Source organism: Ptychodera flava, chromosome 19, assembly GCF_041260155.1.
Source record: "Ptychodera flava strain L36383 chromosome 19, AS_Pfla_20210202, whole genome shotgun sequence".
In the NCBI taxonomy this organism is placed as follows: domain Eukaryota; kingdom Metazoa; phylum Hemichordata; class Enteropneusta; family Ptychoderidae; genus Ptychodera; species Ptychodera flava.
The window spans coordinates 15613824-15636068 of record NC_091946.1 but is presented as its reverse complement, the minus strand read 5'-3'; the positions used below and the strand labels follow the sequence as shown (position 1 = coordinate 15636068).

Genomic DNA, 22245 nt, shown 5'->3' with positions numbered 1-22245 from the left:
TAACAAAGTTGCTCCCAGCGATGTCTGTAAGCTTTAATTACTTGTATATGACTAAAATCACACAAAAAATTGTATAAATTTCACGTCTTGGAGGAAAGGAAAATAGGTGAAAATTTAGACTCATTAACATTTAAAAAATATATCCAAATGAGGGAGGCACACTTTCATTTAGTAATTCAAATCTTAAAGAGTACAATAAAGCCAATTATTTTATGTGTTAATCTTCCTTGAAGTAAGTTTATACCTCATAAGAGAAAAAAACATTTGCGAATTTTTTTTTTCATTTCTTCTGAAAGTTCTCTCTGTTACCATTGCCTCATATCGACTGCATCAGAATGAGTGCATATCATAGTGAATTTTGATAAAATATAACTCAAATGCAAACTTATAATCATGGCCAATATAAAATGTTAAAAACTTACCATCGTGTACCTTCTTGGATGAAAGTGAGCACAGCCGGTAAATAGGAGTACGAACTATTGCTAATCTGATCGCTCTGTGAGTGATCACTTTAATTTTTACAGATATTTAGAGGAAGTAATCTTTTTGTTTGCTTTCACCAGCGAATTACGTTTGTATTTTTATTTCTATTCCTATCATAAAAGAAAGTTTCACGAATCGGAGACGTGGAGGCATAATTGAAGCATGCAAATTTCCGTTTTACAACTTTCTGTCACCTTAACTTGTTTTCGATGGATGGTTTATAGTATCTGCTTGGATACGTATAGGCCTACATGGCATGACCACGGCTGAGTTCTATGGAAGCATAAAAGGTTGGTATGAGTAAATAAGTATTATTTCGATTGCTTCCTATTTGAATTCAAATATATGAGTTTGAAGGAGGAATTTCTTCACTGAAAAAAGAGAGATTAAATAAACAAATAATAGTTATTCTCCTCTCTCATGAACTCATAAAGTAAATTTTGTACACAATTTCCTCATTTTCACTCCTAAGGCTTTTCCTCCACTTTTTTAAAAAGTACAACATACTTCCAACAGTTAATAGCAGTTGTCTGAAATATGTAACTGCAAGGAGAAAAATTCATATATTTTAGAACATTTGCTTCTGCTGCGGACATTGTACATGCTTTAAATTCAGTTCAGGTTCAAACCTAATTTGGTTTGAGTCTTCTATGCTTTTAACCGATTCAGTGAGTCTGTGAAGTATGAGAGAGAGAGAGAGAGAGAGAGAGAGAGAGAGAGAGAGAGAGGGGGGGGGTTTATCAATTTTCAATGTGAAATTTTAGCACCTTCACTTACTATCGAAGTTAACATGAAATAACTGCAGACGAAGTGAACACGACGACCTTGTTCTGCTGATGAGAACCGATGAGATTAAACGGATGTACATCTCTCTGCAGATAGATTCTAAAAGAGTACAGGTAGTTACTATACGTAAGAGATTGGCTTTCATTTTTTCCGATAAAACTTTTCATTTTGAGTGGGCCGTGTACTACATTCGCATACCTATGTTTTGCAAACTAGACACGGCAGTAAGGTACTGAGGTTTCACTGGTTACACATATTTTTTATTTCACGCCACGCCTCCATTGCATTTTTTCACAATGCTAAGATTTTGAATGACGTACCGAAGCTCACGACGTTTCAACCGTGAAACTTCACTCACTCAAGAGGAGGAAGTGAAACACATGGATGACTTTACCAGGAGGAATTTTGCGACGAAAAGAGTTTCTAGAAGTGGACTAAAAATAACATCTTTGGTGGCAACCCAATCAAATACGGAGAAGTGAATACCCCGTCCTTTACCCCTGTAATCTAGAAGCTGTATTTGACACAGAGAATATACAATACAGAAAAATAAAACACATGATAAAATATACAGGCAATGGGGCTTTCATTATTGTTATGTACCAGTGTCACATTGAAGGAAACACAAGCCGAGATATGATGTAGATTCCATCTACCAACCATTTGCAGGCAATTTGAAAATTTTAGACAAAATCTTCGTTTCAAAATCCGTCAGATTACACCAGATCTTCTTACACTTTCAATTCGGATATTAATATTTGTAATTACGCGGAATTACAATTTTCAGACCCACATCTGCAAATCCTGAAAGATTCGCTTTATTTCGCACACTGTACTTTCTGATTTGGTCGAAGTTAATCTTATTGACAACTTTTTGAGTAACTTCCTTTTTACTGACCCGTCGTGACCTCTAGCCATATATTTGCTCTTTTTACTTATTATGACATTTAATCGTGTTTTACAGTCAACATTTTATCCGATCTTCTTATTTCACAGATGAACCTGCTAATCGGACAACCTATTGATTAATGAACTAACAAGCGAGCACACAATGAAAGAAAAAAGTTGGGAGAGTTTCATTTTTAAGTTGGCGGCTTTCTATTCTAAACTCTGCTGCATTGCGATGTTCAAGCCTGATCAAAGAACACAGCGAAAAAGTACAGCAGGGAAAACAGATAACAACAGTAGTTGTTACCGTCCGATACAACTTACAGCGCTAACTATACCATTGCTTTACGAAAGAATTTTACCCTGGAGACAGGGAAATTGTGAAGCCGACAGGGTGTTTTTTTTTTATGTAGGAAAGTTTTTTGTGTCAACTACGCATTAAAATTATATTTCTCAAAAGTCTTTGGAAACATCTTGAAATTAAACAAGAGGTCTGCTATGGACTCGAAAAATCTAATATGCATTAGTATGACCAATCCAAGATCGCTCAAAGATAAAAGAATATTTTGACGTCAGCCACAATATTCCCATTGCGTCCCAGTTTATATGAAAAATTAGCACGGAAAGCGACTTGCCTTAAGTCTCTGAATTGTTGTTCCTTCATTGAATAAATTGAATTTTTAAATTTCAGCAAAAGCTATCGTGTTTTCTCAGTGTTAGGACTTCGAGGTTTTAGGAGAATAAAGCACTGAGGTATAGTCTAAGGTTGGTATTGGAGCAAAGGAGACTGTCGGTAGATCTAGAAAATACTGACAAGCAATAAATAATACCGCGATGAAGGTGACGCCCTCAACGGTAGACTGAGACAAAATGACCGACAGGGTTCCGTAAAGCGGATAATTTCGTGCAGCACTCAAGGCTCTTGTGTTAAATCTATTCTTATTGTGCTTTTGCAGTTTGTTTTGCCTTCAAAATCGGGAAATGGGCTTGAGTTGTCGACTTTCATAGAAAGCTTTCTCAGAAATCGGTCGTTGAGGTTTTTAAATTGAGAGCTGTGGCCCGACTGTTACAGTTTGGTCTATCATAATTGGCTATTTGAGTCAATTCACGAACGTTGCTGAACCAGACTGTAAACAATTCAATATTACTTTGCATATTTGCCTATCAATTGCAAATGTAATATTATGTGCTCACTTTTATTTTATGAAAACTTCTATCGAGGTTTGACTATCTGTCATAACATATTTTCAAGTAATCCATACATTTTACCTGAAATCTTCTCACATGTTATAAGCAGTTCACAGTATAATCGAATGTGATTCGATGTAACTATGCGATTACGATTAGTCACTGTATATTGACAAGTCGTAAATATTTCCGAATATTTCCGAATAATTCCGAAGTCGCGTCTCGGTTGTCAATAAGAACGGACACTTTTGAATAGTGTGCATTTTTATAATTACATTGAAGTTTGAGGTATATTTTCACTTATTTGGTGGCTTTCTATAAATATCGTCATACTCCTTGAAGATAATTTGAATTTTGTTCAAAATTGGAGGCCACTCCTCAGTAGTTTAAAGTTTATCAAAGTTTTTGTAACTTCAATCAATTTTTGTGAGAGATTGTTGCACATCTTCGCCTAACAAGTCAGAAAATCTTTTAAAGACAAATTCTAGTATTCAAGCTCGAAAAATCTCACGATGCTTCTCTGATGTACGGCTTGTGTAAACCTATTTCAGAATCTTTAGACAAACTTAATTTTTACCATGTAGTTTTCGCGAAAATAAAACAATTCATTTTGCTCTATGGAGACATGACGAATGACGGCCATTTTGAATTTAAATTATGTTAAAATTGTTCATTTTCATTGGGATTTAATTTCACTGTTTTGATGTTTGAGACCTTTTCCGTTGATTTAGCCTCTTGGATGACCTTATTTGAGAATTACTTTCTTCTCTGCAGTTTTGTCAACTTTACTCTATTTAGGCAGAATGCGCCCCCGGGACAGATACTCGGACTCTCAAACTTTTTGGCTGTGTTCTACCGCTGGTTTGGGCTTATCTTGAAGCTCTTGGAGTAAGTAACGATAACTCTGGCTTAGTTTGTGAATATTTGAAATTTTATTTCCCCCATAGAGATAACACAGGGATGACAACCATTTTGAATATCAAAGATCGGTAAATGTCAGGTCATTTATTTATTTCTTTTGTACCAAATTTGGGCGGTGACCTTTTTATTCTTTATTTCGAAAGAGGGTGGTTGAAAGTTCGCTTGAGAAAAATTTGAGCAAAAGTTTAGTTCTTTCATCATTTTCGAGGCGCTAACTATCTTTTAATCGCCCTTTCTTATATTACCGTTTAATTGGCAATATAAATGGTTCGTGGCCCCCATCCGATATGTCAAACATCATAACCTTGTCTTGCACGTGACAAGCAAAAGACATTTAAGTATAATTTCATCATTCTATCAGGTAAATAATATGAAAGAGGTCACATTTGTACAAATGATTAATTGAGGGGATAATCTATTCTGATTAAAAATAATCCGACGGGGAGTTCCATTTTTGCATTTCATGCACAGCTTCCATTCCAACGACCTCTTCCCATGGATATCGGAACGAAGGTTCCTTAATTAAGAGAACTCTTGCAGGGTTCTTGTTATCAAATCCCGCTGACGTCGTGTGGTTCTAGAGCAAGAAAGTAACTGCCTGAACAATAAGCACAGCATATAACGAGAAGGAATTATGGAATATATTAATTTCTGGATCTGTATTGAAGAGGAGATATGACATATACAGCATTTTCTACTTTTGTCTTCAACGATAAGCTCTGTAAACTTTCGACGACACGTTCACTTATTAGATTTTGTCAGGGTACGTGATAAAGTCTTCTCTTGTGTACTTGTGATCGTTTGTGTGAAACTGCGAAAATACAAAAAGGGGATTAATGCGAGGAGATATAGGGGATATACACTATAAATCAGTGAATATTGGAGTTACCGGCTTGATCGTATTCTGCCCTACTACGTTTGAACTTTACTTGCAATGACGACAATGGCGCCATCGTGCAAACTGCAGACAGCGCCACCAGACTGAAGTGGCACAAGAACTTGAATCAGCACCAGCTTCCAGAACGGCATTCATTATTAGACTTGATTAAAGACGGTCAACAGAAATACGTTTTGGTTGTTCAAAATATCCTGTCATTATATCTGTGTATTTCATACAAAACTGTTTGAGTTTCTTGGCTAACTCATCAGGGTGTCACAGATCAGTACGTACATCAGATTGGAGTCTGCGCAGTAGGGCTGAACGCGATCCAGGTGAGCACGCCTTGATTTCCCCTATTTCGACTGTAACCACGGGGCTCGTGAATGGTCACAGTACAAGTAAAAGAATAAAAGAACAAAATTACGCGACCATTGCTATTCTTGTCGTTAGGTTTCTCAAAGTGTGTTTTTTATTAAATAAAAATGATGATTGTTTTTATTAGAGAAGATGACCGTGACTGTTCGTGTGCATATTTTTTGCCTTCCAGGATTATCTACGTGTAAGGCAAGCTGTGTACTTACATATCATCTTTTGACCTACCTGTGGTCTTCCTCAATTATATGCAGGATATGACGCACCCTCGGATGGCCAACTTTAGAAATCTCATTGTCTGCGTGCACAGCTAAGGGGTTTCAAAAGTTGGGGAACTTACTGACTTCAAACTTTTCAGGGCGTAACCCGGTAGGCCAGTACCACTTTGCGAACTAAAAATACTGCCAGGATTTGGCGAGGGGAACAGTTGTGGAGGTATTGAGCAACTTGAAAAATTAGTCACAAGAACTACCCAGCTAGAACCAGCTAGGGACCGATACCAACTTTAGAATTTGCTAAAATGTACTTCCAACGGGGCACAGGCGGAGGGGTCTCTACAAATTTGCAAACTTACTGACTTACAACAATTCAAAGGGCTTATTGCTCAGCGTGACTGAAAGTCTTTTTTTGGGTTTAATCGAGGCCTCATTTGCAACGATACCGACATCAAAGTATATTGGGTTGATACGCCTAGTGAATATGCCATTCCAGGGCAACACTAGAAGATTTGGAAACTGCACTCTAAAGTTGAGTTAAGAAAAGAATCTGCTTGCTTTTCAACACCTTTCTACCGACGTTTGTTTGTTTGTTTGTTTGTTTATTTGCTTACGTGTTTGTTAGTTTGATTGTTAGGCCATGAATCAAAAACGAGTAAAAAGAGTAACGAACCCGCTAATGTCAAGGTTGGCAGATTAAAAAAGGAAGTAATTCAAGTGAAATCAAAAATTGTTAAAAAAGATTCAGTTTAACCATATTATATATTGAATTCGAAGTGTCGTTCTAAGTATTAAAATTCATCTTTCAAGATGTGAAAATAGGGGTTTTAAACAGTATTTTCACTAATCACACGAAGGGAATATTAAAATTAATGTGAGTAAATACGTGTAGATCGGGTCTGGTATGATCTAAACGACGGATTTTAAAAAGAATATTGTGTCTAAACCGGCCATTCACAGTTCTTGGACGATAGATAGATCAAATTTGCAAGATATGTGTGTCTCTTTCACTGTGGGACACTTTTTTAGGGAAGCGAGGAAAATAAACAAGGTCCTTCAGTTGTAACGATTCGTGTATTTGATAGTGTTGTTTGTTCCGTTTGTGTAATACAGTTTCTGGCATTCATTGGTATGAGTGCGAGGTACAGGTATTGTTTGTCTATTGCTAGGTCATCATCAAATATGTTTGTTTTTTGTCCACTTCTTCAAAAATATATCATTAAAAAATTCCTCTTCATAAAATTATCGATGTTTCACATCCTCCTCCAGTGTATAGGTAAAGGTTTTCTGTCAACACGACGTGAGCTTCGGTACGTCATTCAAAGTTATAACAATTATCTCACCAAAATGTTGTGAAAAATTCATTGAATAAATGGCTACGAGTGAAAAATGTTTTGATTGAGCTTACTTGATGCACAATCACCACACACACTGCTTTAATTTGTTTGAAAATACATAGGCATGTGAAAGAATTGTAGCGCCCACTCAAATTATCTTTCTCTTCCGAAAATAAACAGAAAAGCCAATTTACTACATGTTATGTATACCTGTACTCTTCTCATATGCTTATCATTGGATTTTATCTTTAAATTCAGATCAGGCCTTACAAATCATATCTCTCGGAAAGATGCTTAATGACTCTATGGATAAAGAGGTGATTACGGCTAAATTAATACCAATAAAAATGTCAGTACTTTTCAGACAAATTAAACGGCTCCCCGCTCTCTCTCTCTCTCTCTCTCTCTCTCTCTCTCTCTCTCTCTCTCTCTCTCTCTCTCTCTCTCTCTCTCTCTCTCTCTCTCTCTCTCTCTCATCTTACCAACACCTATGCACAACTCACCATTCACATCAGTAAAAAACACGAAAAAGATTCACAAGACATTACTTTTGAAACTAAGCGCAAACATAAAACTATGTAGCCTGGTCCAATTGAAAATGCATGAGTGTCACTCCTTAAATTTATATCTCTGCCATCAACTTTCGTAGTAATATTGCACTTTGTCAATAAGTGTCAACTGATATACATTTGGGTATCGACTCGGACCGATCTCTGTAACTAAAGGTTGGAGTAAAAAATTAAATAAAGAAGTTGCAATTAAAATTGTATTGAATATATTCATGACTAAAGGAAATAGAAATCCTAGTATTTATTTTCTTTGCAATTCCCTTTTTCAAGTTGGAAATTGCTCCTCAAAATTCGTGTCAGCATTGATGAAACAATAAACCGAAGGAAAATTTCAAAGACCAGTAGCTGTAACTTTTGATGGTTTTTTTCAACTACATTTTCTTGTTTTACTCCCAAATGCATGTTTAGATACATAGCATTCAGCCTATCAACTCAACTTCTACATGTGTAGACTGCATGCGCACTGTTTTTGTTGACAAGTGAATTCTGGTCCGGACTAGAATTCAAAATGTAAAAAATGACAGTGAATTTTACACATAAAGACGCCATGTTGACAAGTTAAATAGTCGATTTTGAACGTGCTTTGAAGAGTAGAACAAGAATTTGCAATGAACGTTGTACAAAACAAAAATAGTGAAACAAAATTAAAAGTTGCAGCTGTTGGTCCCCTAATTGCTCACCAGGACTACTCTCTGACTTGTGAGATTCCACAATGCTGTGTGCCACTCCTATACCCATAGTATACGTACCCCACTTTATAGACGTTTATGTTGAAACGAGTTCACGTGACAGAAAGTTGTCAAATGTCTGTACTTCAATTGGCCTAATGAATTTAGTCTCAGCCTAGTGGCCTATCGCTCGTGCAACTTTCGTTTATGACGCAAACAGAAATAGTTGCAACTCACTGCCAAAAGTAAACACACGGCCCTTTTCCTGCATTCACCAATAAAACCCGGCCGCACACAGAGCAACGACATTAATATGGAGTTGTAGTTTTAGTTGCCGGGAATACGCTGTTTCATTCAAGAGGATATACAATGGTAAGTTTTTTAATATTTTATTGGCAAAGGTAACACGTTGAGTTACATTTTATGAATAGAAGACACAAACTCACTCTAGTGCAAATGATATGAAGCGATTGCAGTAGACTGAGTTTTCAGAAAGAAATTTGAATCTCCTCTGTGTGTATTCATCTGCGAGGTATAAGCTGAGTCCAGTAAGGTTTAACAACAATTGAAAGTAGAGTCATAAACGTTTTTTGTCAAATTCGAATTCCTTAATGGTGCCTCCTTCACTTCGATTTTAAGCGTGCAATAATGAGTTGAATTTTCGATTAAGCTTACTTCCCATTCCTGTTGTCCGAGTCATTCCAGTAAGAGATGGAACCATTACACAAAATTATAACAAACTCGAGTTTGCGGATATTGCTTGCATCAACCTTTTTACCATAAAAAATCCCCCATGTTGACTCGACTTTTAGTTTGTTTGGGTTATTTCGAAAATTGTAAAGACTGATCTTAAAAAATGATAAAATTCTTGTCCAAAGTTGTCATTTTTTTATTATTTTACATTGTTACGTGCAGAGAAAACGAACAAAAGGGTGAACTCAGCAGTTAACGTTTAAACAAAATTTATTACGAAAATAAAACTAATTGCTAAGTCAGGGATAGAGTACAAGCTTTAAAAGTGTACAGACTACTTATCTCAGCTGGGACGGCAAAGCTCCAGTCTCAGAGTTGTAACAGTCAGTTGGATGAATGAACAGTCCTTGCAGGCTTGAAGTTGCACAAAGTCCACAGTATAAATCCAGCGTTGGCAGTGAAGGTCTTGAAAAGTCTTGAGAATGACTACTGCTGGAGTTTAGTAACACACAAGAGACACGATCCCAAAAGTCTGACTGGAAGCTGTGCACGTCCCTTTTATAAAGGCATATAAGAACAATCTAGAACTTTTATTGACATGCTAATTACTGTTCTAAAATTATCTCCCTTACACAACTAATCAACTTTCCAGAACATTCCAAACATGACTAATTGAATTCAAGGTTGTGAGGTCATCAAGGGCAGTGACCTTGAGAATGTTCTAGACTAATTGAACTCAGGTCATGATGAGTGTGTGGGGGGAATGACCTACATAACACACCCCCTCTTCAAAAAAAAGAAAATTTTTCAAAGAAAAATCTTTCTTTTACAAATGTAATCTTGAAAAAGATTTAAGTACTCAAATTTGTTTTACTCTAAAGTAAAATTTCTTGAAAGTGAACAACAATAAACTCTAAATACGAGAGAGACAGTCTGCAATTAAATTGTCTCTGCCTTTGATATGTCTAATGTCAAGATTAAACTCCTGTAACATTAAACTCCATCTTAGCAATCTCTGATTTTTGCCTTTAAATTTCTGCAGAAAAACAAGAGGGTTGTGATCAATATAAACCACTATTGGCTGATTTGAAGAAGTAACATAAACTTCAAAATGCTGTAAAGCTAATATCAAAGTTAAACACTCTTTTTCAATTGTAGAGTAGTTTCTCTGGGATTTGTTAAATTTGCGTGAAAAATAGCAAACAGGATGATCTACACCATGACTATCCTCTTGCAATAAAACAGCACCAGCAGCCGTATCACTAGCATCCACAGCTAATTTGAATGGCAAAGTGAAATCTGGTGCAGACAACACTGGGGCACTTTGCAGTATGGCTTTAAGTGTATCAAATGCCTGTTGGCATTGCTCTGACCAAACAAACTTTACTTTCTTTTTAAGTAAGTTAGTCAAAGGCTCAGTAATTGTGGAGAAATTTGGACAGAATTTTCTGTAGTAACCAGCCATACCGAGAAAGCGCATCAGTTGTCGTTTGCAGTTTGGTATGGGAAAACTTGAAATGGCACTGATTTTGGCATCAACAGGTTTTACCTCACCCTGTCCTACAGTATGTCCGAGGTAAGTCACCCTAGCCCAACCAAACTCAGATTTGGCAAGGTTGACAGTCAACATTGCTTTGCTCAGTCTCTCAAAGAACTTCCGCATGAGCTTGATGTGTTCCTCCCAGGTGTCACTATACAGGACTACGTCGTCAACGTAAGCTGCACACCCGTCTAGCCCGATATGACGTCGTTGATCATCCGTTGGAACGTTGCCGGAGAGTTCTTCATTCCGAATGGCATCACCTTGTACTGGAACAATCCGTCTGGTGTAACAAAGGCGGATATTTCACGAGCACGATCCGTCAGAGGGACTTGCCAAAATCCCTTCAGTAGGTCAAATTTCGTCACATACTTGGCTTTTCCACTCGGTCGATGCAGTCATCAATCCTCGGGATTGGGAAAGTGTCTGTCTTTGTTAAAGTGTTGACCTTCCTAAAGTCCGTGCACATACGATAACTGTGATCTGATTTGGGAACAAGTATGCACGGCGAACTCCAGTTACTTTTACTGGGTTCAATAAAGTCATTGTCCAGCAGGTATTTGACTTCTTCCTGGAGATATTTTGCTTTTGTTGGATTCAGTCTGTATGGATGTTGTTTTACAGGCTTACTGTCCCCAACATCAACGTCGTGATAGATGACGTTTGTCCTCGTTGGAACATCTTGAAACAGGTGTTTATATTCGTGGAGCAGTTCTTTCACCTGTTGTTGTTGTTCTGGCTGGAGGTGTGCCAACTTTGTAGACTCCAGCTTCTCCAGGATTTCTGAGTTCTGAAGCTTGACCGAGCCCAGCTTTGAGTTTAGAGTATTTTCACTCAAGTCAGTTTCAGTATCACTATCTTCATAATGGTTTGAACTGACTGCACTGACAGGCTGAGTTATAGTAGGATTATCCCTATCCAAATATGGCTTAAGCATATTTATGTGACATAGCTGTTTTTGTTTTCGCCTGTCAGGTGTATTATGATGTAATTTAAATCACTCAATTTCTTATCAATTAGGTATGGCCCAAAGTAACGAGCATGGAGTGGTTTGCCAGGAATTGGAAGTAGAACAAGAACTTTTTGACCTGGTTCAAACTTCCGTTTTGAGGTGCTTTTATCATATTTGGTTTTCATTGACTGCTGAGATGACTCAAGATTTTCTCTGGCTAATTCACATGCTTTAGAGAGTTTCGTACGAAAATCTGACACATATTGCAAAATATTCAGACAATCATCATCGTCTGATAGGAATTTCTCTTTAACGAGCTTAAGTGGGCCACGGACTGTATGTCCAAATACAAGCTCAAATGGGCTAAAACCAAGAGACTCTTGAATTGACTCTCTAACAGCAAAGAGCAAAAAATGAATTCCTTCATCCCACTGCTTCTCTGTGTCAAAACAGTAGGTCCTAATCATGTTTTTCAAAGTTTGATGAAATCTCTCAAGAGCACCCTGACTTTCTGGATGATAGGCGGATGACCTATACTGTTTAATGCCTAGCTGATCCATTACTTGTTGAAAAATACCAGACATAAAGTTGGAGCCTTGATCGGACTGGACACATTTAGGGAGGCCAAATAAAGTGAAAAATTTGACTAAAGCTCTCACTATAGTCTTTGTCTTTATATTTCTCAGTGGTATGGCTTCGGGGAACCGAGTTGATGTACATATAATTGTCAACATGTACTCATTTCCTGATCTTGTTTTTGGTAGGGGCCAACACAGTCTATTAGTATCCTACTAAATGGTTCTTGGAATGCAGGAATTGGCTGTAAAGGGGCCTTTGGAATGGTCTGATTTGGCTTTCCTACCATTTGACATGTGTGACAAGTTTTACAGAAATGTGCTACATCCTGCCTGAGATTAGGCCAATAAAAGTGACTGAGAATTTTATGATAAGTTTTCCTTACTCCCAAATGACCAGCCCAGGGCGTTTCATGGGCCAGGCGCAATATTTCAGCACGATAGGGCTTTGGAACCACAATTTGATGTTTTATAGCCCAATCGTCATCAACCAAAACATCTGGAGGTCTCCATTTACGCATGAGAATACCAGATTTTGTATAATAGGAAACAGAGCTATCTGAAGTTTTACCTTCATCATCTACCCTGTCAAACAAAGACAAAATATCTGGGTCTTTGTGTTGTTCTGCAATGAGATTTGATCTAGAAAATGTCTGACTTTGGTCAGCAGAAGTTTTACTGGAAGTTTCAAATCCACGAGGGATAACGGAATGATCCGTGTCAAACACCTGACTGAGAAAGGTGTCATTTAAGTCAACATCTGTGACATTATTCTTGAGAGTATTTTGATTCTCGGAAGTTTTCTTGACATGGCTCGAGTAATTGCACACGAAGGAAATAAATCGGGTATCTCTTGTTCAATTGGCTCTGGATCCTGATCTAAACTAGGATTATCAGTCACAAGTGGATTAGTAATGACCTTGTCCCCAGCAAGGTCGTTTCCAAGAAGAAGGTGAATCCCTTCAAAAGGCAAAAAAGGCTAATACCTAAAGCCACAGGTCCAGAAACAAAGTCCGAAGACAAATAGACATTATGGAGAGGAACAGGAATGTAGTCATTACAATCTACCCCCTTAATAAGAACTTTAGAACCTGAAAATGACTTTTCAGAAAACGGCAGGGTATCTGCCAACAAAAGAGACTGGGAAGCCCGGTATCTCTTAAAATTTTGACAGGGGTAGCGGAAGAGAAATCACTAGAAAGTGATATAAAACCATTATGAATAAATGGCTCGAAAATACCCATAATGCTATCTTGAGAAGAATTGACCTTGACCTCATTAATTGGGGATGAGAGGGGTTTAACCTCAGAAAATGTGTTGCACACATTATTAGACTCTAATCGAGTTGATGAAGAAATAAAGCCGGTGGGCTTAGATCCACTTTGACTACTTTGACCTCCACGTTTTCTTTTCAATTTGAAACACTCTGACATTAAATGGCCGTCTTTCTTACAATAATTACAAGAAAGTGTACCAAACTGTTTGTCAGAAGGAGATTGAGACTTGGGATCTGATGATGTGGGAGTGTTACTTGAACTCTGTGAACTGTTGTCATTTGATTTTCTACTCTCCTTTGAAAAATTCTTGGATGAAAAGGAGGAGTTAAATTTACCTGCATTGTTTCTGTATGAAAAGGACTGGGATGGTTTGCTGAGAAAGGAAGATTTGTGGGTCAATGAATAATCATCGGCCAAACGTGCAGCAACCTCCAATGTATCTGCCTTTTGTTCATTGATAAATGTCTTGATGTCACTCCGAATGCACCTTTTAAATTCCTCAATCAAACAAGTTGTCGTAATTTGTCATAATTCTGACTGACCTTTTCCGAAGAACACCAACGATCAAACAGTTGTTCTTTTGTTCGAGCAAATTCAACGTAAGTTTGATCTTTCACCTTCTCACAATCCCTAAATTTCTGACGGTAAGCTTCAGGCACCAATTCATAGCCCTTGAGAATTAATTCCTTTACAGAATCATAATCTGAAGCCTGCTCTACTGACAACTGAATGTAAATTTCTCTGGCTTTACCCACCAAAGCACTCTGCAAAAGCATAGACCAGGACTCCTTAGGCCAATTCAGACTCTGAGCAATTTTCTCAAAATGAAGGAAATATTTATCAACATCCTTTTCTTGGAAAGGGGGAACTAACCTGAAATGCTTAGTGATGTCAAACTTGTCTGAAGGGAAGAATTTTCCTGACTGTCCAAGCTCTAAACGTTTTATTTCTAACTGCAGTCGGTGTTCTGCTAATTCTCTTTCCTTTTCTTTTTCCTCTCTTTCTTTATCCCTTTGTCTTTCTTCCATTTGCAATTCTTTTCTTTCATTTCCAATTCCCTCTCTTTCTGTCTTTCTTCCATTTCTAACTGCATTTGTATTTTTCTTTTCTAATGCCTGTCTCTCCTTTTCCATTTGTAATTCTTTTTCTTTCATTTGTAATTCTTTTTCTTTTTCTAATGCCAATTTTTTTAGCTCGAAATCTGCCTGTATTTCTAATTCCAATTTTTTGAGTTCGAAGGAAGACTCAGGCTCATAATCTTTTAAGGCAGACTCCTCAAAATGGCCAGAATTAACTAAATGTTTTGCGATCTTGAACTGTATTTCTCGCTTGCGCATAGATCTTTTGACATCTACTTTAAGGAAATTGGCCAGTGCTATGAGGTTGTCTTTTCTGAGGGAATTAAATGTGTCCTGATCAAGGTCATCCATAAATTCGTCTGGTTTAAATTCCGCCATGATTGAATTTAGCTGAGTTCACAGTATACAGTAGTTTTGAAAAGGTAGGCAAAATGTTGTCAAACGGCTCAAAATATTCGTCTCCCGGACGAGCCCCCAATTTTGTTACGTGCAGAGAAAACGAACAAAAGGGTGAACTCAGCAGTTAACGTTTAAACAAAATTTATTACGAAAATAAAACTAATTGCTAAGTCAGGGATAGAGTACAAGCTTTAAAAGTGTACAGACTACTTATCTCAGCTGGGACGGCAAAGCTCCAGTCTCAGAGTTGTAACAGTCAGTTGGATGAATGAACAGTCCTTGCAGGCTTGAAGTTGCACAAAGTCCACAGTATAAATCCAGCGTTGGCAGTGAAGGTCTTGAAAAGTCTTGAGAATGACTACTGCTGGAGTTTAGTAACACACAAGAGACACGATCCCAAAAGTCTGACTGGAAGCTGTGCACGTCCCTTTTATAAAGGCATATAAGAACAATCTAGAACTTTTATTGACATGCTAATTACTGTTCTAAAATTATCTCCCTTACACAACTAATCAACTTTCCAGAACATTCCAAACATGACTAATTGAATTCAAGGTTGTGAGGTCATCAAGGGCAGTGACCTTGAGAATGTTCTAGACTAATTGAACTCAGGTCATGATGAGTGTGTGGGGGGAATGACCTACATAACAACATGCATGTTTGCTATGTTTTAAAACACTATAGAACCTTTCAGATAAAAGCCATGAAATATAAAACAATGTTGTTCCACATCTTCTCCTTTTGAAATGTGAGGTTTTCATCTTTACTTCTCTGTCAATTCATCTGATAATATCATCAATGACTGAAGATTTGTTTTGTGTTTCACTTCATCTTTCAATTAACATTGATTTGTTCCCCTTTGAAAAATCCAAATAAATCAAGTTGTAGCTATATACGCCTGACCTCATTAGGTAATTTGCATATGTCATGCCCTTATTATGCATTCACAGTGCTGCATACAGGCAATAATGGTGACTTTCTAACTAATGATAGACTTTATGCTTTGAACTTTATTACGCATATTAACCCTTTGAGTCCTGTAATTTTCCCGCCAAATTTTATTGCAATATTTTACTAATTTTTATGAATTTTTATGAAATTTGTTTAATAATTTTTGACCAAATGGACGTCAAATTTCATTAGCTTTATTTTCAGCAATATTCTGGCAAAAAATCTGGGGAAAAAAATTGACTGAGGTAGATTTTATAAAGGCGACAAAAATTGACTTCTTGGCGCTCTGAGGGTTAAGAACAGCTTCCGCATGGAGTTCTCCACTAATTTCAAATTTCGCTACATCCACATTTTCGTAGGATATTCAGTTTACGTTGTCTGAAGCAATTCGTATCGCTGTCATATTTTTGGACAGTTTTGTACATTGATAAGTTTTGTCGATACAAACGATTTCGTTAACTTTCTTTGCTTAACTTTTTAATTGTAATTTTTGGCGACTTTCTCTTTACCAACCCAATACACCGTCACATACCCTTCATCTTTTAATTTTGGCAAGCTGCATATATTAACGCCATAAAGTGAAATTATCTTCTTTCAAGTCTTGAACTAATTTACGTATTTCAGTAAACACCTGTACCCATATCTAAAACTCTTACAACCTAATCATCATAATATAAATCCACAATAAGGATATATGTTTGATTTCAATGATTTACAAGACGTTTTGTCTAACCTATCCCTTTCTATAATTAGGTCTTCGTTCGCATAATGCTACTTCAAAACTACTTTCCGTCCTTTTCCACAAATTTCTTTAATTTCTGTTTTCGAACACTTTACTGAAAAAAAATAAATTTAAACTCGGTTGTTGTTTATAAAATAAACACTCCTTCCAAGAAGTTCATTTGAAGAATTATCGACATACTTATTCCAGTTAATATTCTTAGAGGTGGTGTTTTCATCAACTTTATCTGTGAACAAATTAATTGCACAACTTACAAAGAAGAACAAATAAAATCACAAAGACCGTAAATGTCCTCTGCTACCTGGCCTAAAGATCTCTGCCTTTAATCTACAATGGTTAGTATTTATAATCATCAATCTCGCCCTTAGTTCAATACATAATTTCATAAGTTCTTAAGTTTCAAGAATGAAAATTTTACAATTTTAAATGTCTCTTTCACAAAGTTACATGTCTCAGTAACCATGGTAACTCATAAAGCAAACTATTTTGATAGGGTATGGCATTATACACAGGGACATTAACATTCAGGAATTAAGAACGATGTCGTGCTAAGGTATCTAAAATGCTCCTCGGGGACAGATATTCGGACTCACTCTCTTGGTGTAAAAACAATTTTCACCGTCTTGGTTTTTCGAAAATCGAATTTTTTTTCTGCATAGATGGCGGCCATTTTGAATTTAAATATCAGTAAATATCGTATCGGGTAATTTGTTTCTCAAGTACCAAAATTTGCACGGTGACATCCCCCCCCCCCCCCGATTTTTATTCGTGATTTTGAAAGAGAATAGTTGAAAGATTCTTTGGGGAAAGTTTGAGCAAAAGTTTGGCTTTCACTTTTGAGGCACGTACTACCCTAAACCATTGCGTGCTCTTGTTATACAAATATCGTAAACATCGAGCTGCCAAAATATATTGCTTTTTCTAATTTTCTTTCGGAATTAAACTTATTGAGACACTGAAAAGGCCAGACATATTTCTTATTGTTATGTCCAACGAATGAAGAAATTACCACTTTAATTATTTAGTTCTCAATGCGATGTATTATCATATCTGCTGACATCGAAATTATGTAGCATGACTAACATATTGGCTATCAAGGAGACATTTGCAATTGATAATTATATTCTCTTCAGACGCTCCACTTTGATACAATTATTCGAAGCTTCAGACGGTCGCTAATCATGACATTTTTACATCGTTTATGTATTATTTAACTCACAAATGCAATTTCTGAAAGTAAACATAATGATATTGTCGTCTGATGCGCACATTTTACAAGGCATTATTAGTGTTTTGAGATGTATATATTTATTTAGAAAAGTGGAATGACAAAAACGACGAGGTTGTGCTCTCTATCAAACAATCAGACCGTCCTTTAAAATAAAGTTTATCCACTCTTTTATTTTCGGCAAATCAAGGGGGTATATAGCTAGCTGTCTGTCTTTCATCATGCGTTTGTAAATTTCATTATAAATATTGTGTATTTCTCAACAAGGCCTGAAAAATGCTGTGTGTTTCCGTTAACATGCCTTCTGGATACTGTTGGTCGGTCGGGAACTGTTTTCCTTTATTTCTTTATTTGGATGTGACCTATCTAATAGGTACAAAATCTGACAAAATCGTGCGTGACTTTCGAAAATGCGGATAAGAAAATCCAGGGTCGGAGGAATTACCGGAAACGCACATATTTTCTCTATTTGGCCCAAGGTAACCCACCTCTGTACCACCTTCTGCTGTTTCTCTGAAAGGCAAAATTCCGTCGCAAAGGTTAAAGTAAAGCATTTTCCATGCACAGAAAATCTTCTTACACACTTTGTAATTACACATGATGACTCTCGTTTGGCTGAAATAAGACCTCTCTGATGGGGCAACATCCTGCACACCCCTACAGAAGGAATGGTGGGTCCTTAGATCAGTGACAGTACAGGTAAGAAACACGCCAACACACGACCAGAGAATCACCTGTACATGCTCTATTTGGGGTCATTAGCATGACAGAAGCAGTTTATATTTGCACGTCAATGGGGCAACATTTGTTCGCGTTTCGACACTGACCATTCCCTTGGTGATGGCGTCGTCAACTGTGAACACCTGACCTCAAATCACGGACTTAAAAACTTTTATTTCATTTTATCCAGGAGCCGCTTACGACTCAGGTAAACCAATTACAGAGCGGTTGTGAACACCGTGAGAAAGTCTTGGAGTGGAAGTCGAAGGGGAATAACGATGGCCGAGGCCCTTTCTCTCGGGGACATAATATGTCTCTATTCAGAGGAGGTCTACGGCTATGTTTTCAGCCAGTTATCTAGGTAAGTACGTGACTTGACAAATTTCTCCCCGGTTTGTTTGCAGGTATTGATTTGCTCATAGGTCGCATATGTCATGCGTGGCTTCTATTCACCGAGGCGTCTGTGCACCTTGCGCGGATATTCTTCAATTGTGACTTGCGTCTTCGACTTTCTTATCGACCAGGTTTTGACAGCCTCAGTGACTCATATCACTTAGAAGTCCGGTGATCGGAAACCTTGACACGTTCAGCGGTGTTTCTATTGTCACAACGACAACACCGTCGCGAGCTAAGACGATGTCGTTCGATGTTCAATAGTGTACGGTAATGTAACTTTCACACCGTCACGCGATTCAAAATGCTCTTTCAGTCGCTGAAATAATTCGCTGAGACTGCAAACTTTGACTTACACTTACCGTGGCCACCTTCAATAGTGTGTCTGTTCGTCTCCGTACACCTACGAGAGTGACAAATCTGAAATTTATGTACAAGCACATAAACACTTCAAAAAACCTCTACTTATCGCTGTTCCGTACAATCACACGCACCAAACTGAAGTCATTGCTACCTATTTTGACAGTTAGCGAGAATCTCTCAGAGTTGCAGTTATTGTAGTCAGAAATACATCACGACTGCGTGGAGGTGCGGTACGCTAGTGTGAATGAACGTATTGACCGTTGACAACATAACGGTTTTATTTGCAATGAAAATTTTAACGGACAGAATCTACATCACTTTTATTTGAAAGAACCAACACGTCCCTTGTTACGCTTTGAATTGAAAACGATGAAACTACCAGTGCTGTGTATAGATTTTTGTCCTCCGCAACCCTGAAAACTATGATTTTATCCCTGACAACCACTCTTCGATATTTTTGCCTGAGGTTTACTACTTTCAGCCGAAACATCAAATAAAAAATCTTGCCTGTCTCTCTATTTTCTTATCTATGCACAATTTCCACCATCTCTTAGGATTACCCTAATATTGAAAAATTTATCCTGACATTTGCGTTACTGGTAACATTAATCGGAAAAATTTGGGAAATTCTCATTTACTTTTGAACGTTAATTTCATGGAAGTCGTTAACAGCGTTTAGACCAATGATAAGATAAGATGAGTTTTATTTAAAATTTCGTACTTCCCGGTTGCCCTCTTAAAAACTTCATTCAGTTAATCAGCCCAATAAAGTCAAAGACTGGGAGCACTTTGCCAGCACAGAATTAATGTTTCTAATATACAGGTCATCGCAACACAGATGCTTCTGTTGGCTGTGTTTGCGTAGCCCAACTAATAACCAGTGGGTCCATTTCTCATTTTTGACAGTTGGGCACAACTGTCAAGAGAAATATTCGCAAGATAAATAAAACCATTTCTGTGCGCGAGTCAGACTTCAAAAGCCAAATCTCCACATGTTTGCCTGGTCATACACTCTGTGTCAAAGGTCAAACCTCTCAAAAGTCCCACGCATGTCGGCACAACGATTTCTATTATCACAAAGGTGACAATGTCGAAATGTCGACGACATTTATATTAAATTTCATGACTTGCAAAAGAAACTTCAGATGACGTAGGCGAAGCTTTTCTACAACCTGAAATTCCGCTTCGCCGAAAGGGATGACAAAACAGTTTCAAAATTCAAACTCTAAGGGTTGTTCTTATCCCCTCTAATCCTCTGAAGATGCATGCATATGGCACTCGTAAAGCCTTTCACGTACCGTCGACGATCGTAACACAAAAATGTTTGCTTGAGAGAGGCCGAGAAAAATTAATTTTGAGCGCCTCATACATTAATAGTCAACCTTTCACATTGGTAGAATTAAAGCATTGCTCTATTACTCTCAACCCCAGTTGACGTGTACGTGTATATATATATATATATATATATATATATATATATATATATATATATATATATATATATATATATATATATATATATATACAAATTACAAAACATCCCTTTCAGTCCCTTCAGCTTTGCGTGGGAAAAAGTCTATCCTGTTTAAAAGTTGTCTCTTTGTGTGTGTGTTTGTTTGTGCAATGAAGAAGTCGCCTCTCACGTCCCATGCTCTGGCTGTATGTCTCGTTCTGCGTGACCCCATCTTACTTCGAGGGAGCTGATACACGACAAACAATGTTGTTCATATAATCACAAGTTTCCGGTCACCTTTTCATACATTCAACTGGCAGGGAGCTATTGCAGGCTTTATGGACATCAGACAACCACATATTGATTCACGAAACAAGGGTATGAATGGTGACCATTGAGCTATTCAGAGCAAGCTATCGCAGGACCATACAAAGATAGCCCGGGTACTTAAAAACCGTCACCTATGCATTATTCAACGGAGATGGCGCATTGACAGCGATGTCCTGTGATGTTTACAGATAAGACGCCTGGAATCGATATTCTAAAACAAAGAGGAAGTGCGCGATGATTTTCGTTTGATGAGAAAAACGTGATATCACAAATTAGTAACTTGTGACAAGAATTGTTCATCTCCATGTTGCTTGAACTTCCTCTTACAACAAGCAAGTCATTCTTGCTGACGTAAATGAAAATTCCTGAACTTTATCCCACGAGCAAAGTTTTTCGCCAGATAAGGCTCGTTTTGTGTAGACACCTTGATCATGAAGTGATGGACAGAATAAACAAACTGGAACAGTATAAAGGAACAAAACAGTGTCTGAATGACGCTTGGTCGATAGTTTGAAGGGGGGACACTGTTAAAGAGAGTGTTTATGATGTCAGCATTCATTCAAAAGCTACATCTCAAAAGGGTTCCTTCAAGCGTAAGATTACAGTTCCCGTGAAGGATGAGGTCAACAAACTTCAGAAAATTTTGTTAAACATCGCTGCTGATGTACGTTGAAATCCATGTTATGTATTGACCTCCGTTTCGTTTGAGTTTAAAAAGCGCCTTCAGTGAAAAAACAGATGACGTCACATCATGAGCAGAAATGTTTTTTAATATTTTTTTTCTGAATTCAGAACGTACAATATTGAGCTGAGCATATGAACAGTACTCAAGGAATTTATTTGATGTTCTGTTTTTACGAGTGTCGGGTGATGTGGTGAAAACAAGTTCAAGGGCAGGCACGATTGTAATTTGACAGCTCTGTAACCTTGCTCAGAATTGCAAATTGTTGTGCACTGCAGCTCAAGAGAGATAGAAGTCTCCTTATTTGCTTCACAAGTCACGAAATCACAGCCATGCTTTATGTGGAAACACCCGCATCGTAGTGATTTAACACACATGAATCATGTGAGAAAATCTTATAAAGACAGATAGGTTTGTTTCTATTTGAACATAGAGCGTGAAACTGCTTAAGGAAAATATCGCCAGTGCCATGCATAGGACAACTTTTGTCAACTTTTGAGACGGACACTGACGCATGACAGAAACACGAATAACGTTTACATTGTACTGGGGTAATTAATT

At 37.4% G+C, this 22245-nt stretch overlaps 2 protein-coding genes across 2 annotated transcripts in view; one reads left to right on the top strand and one right to left on the bottom strand.

Annotated features, from left to right (window-relative positions):
• LOC139118691 (inositol 1,4,5-trisphosphate-gated calcium channel ITPR3-like) overlaps window positions 1-492 on the bottom strand; it is an 80515-nt gene extending 80023 nt beyond the window's left edge. The window contains exon 1 of the mRNA XM_070682109.1: window positions 423-492. Coding sequence (XP_070538210.1) covers window positions 423-425 — 3 coding nt within the window. The 5' untranslated portion in view covers window positions 426-492. The remainder of the gene's footprint in view (window positions 1-422) is intronic.
• An 18029-nt stretch (window positions 493-18521) lies between these two features.
• LOC139118054 (inositol 1,4,5-trisphosphate-gated calcium channel ITPR3-like) overlaps window positions 18522-22245 on the top strand; it is a 132424-nt gene continuing 128700 nt past the window's right edge. The window contains 1 exon segment of the mRNA XM_070681349.1: window positions 18522-18824. Coding sequence (XP_070537450.1) covers window positions 18742-18824 — 83 coding nt within the window. The 5' untranslated portion in view covers window positions 18522-18741.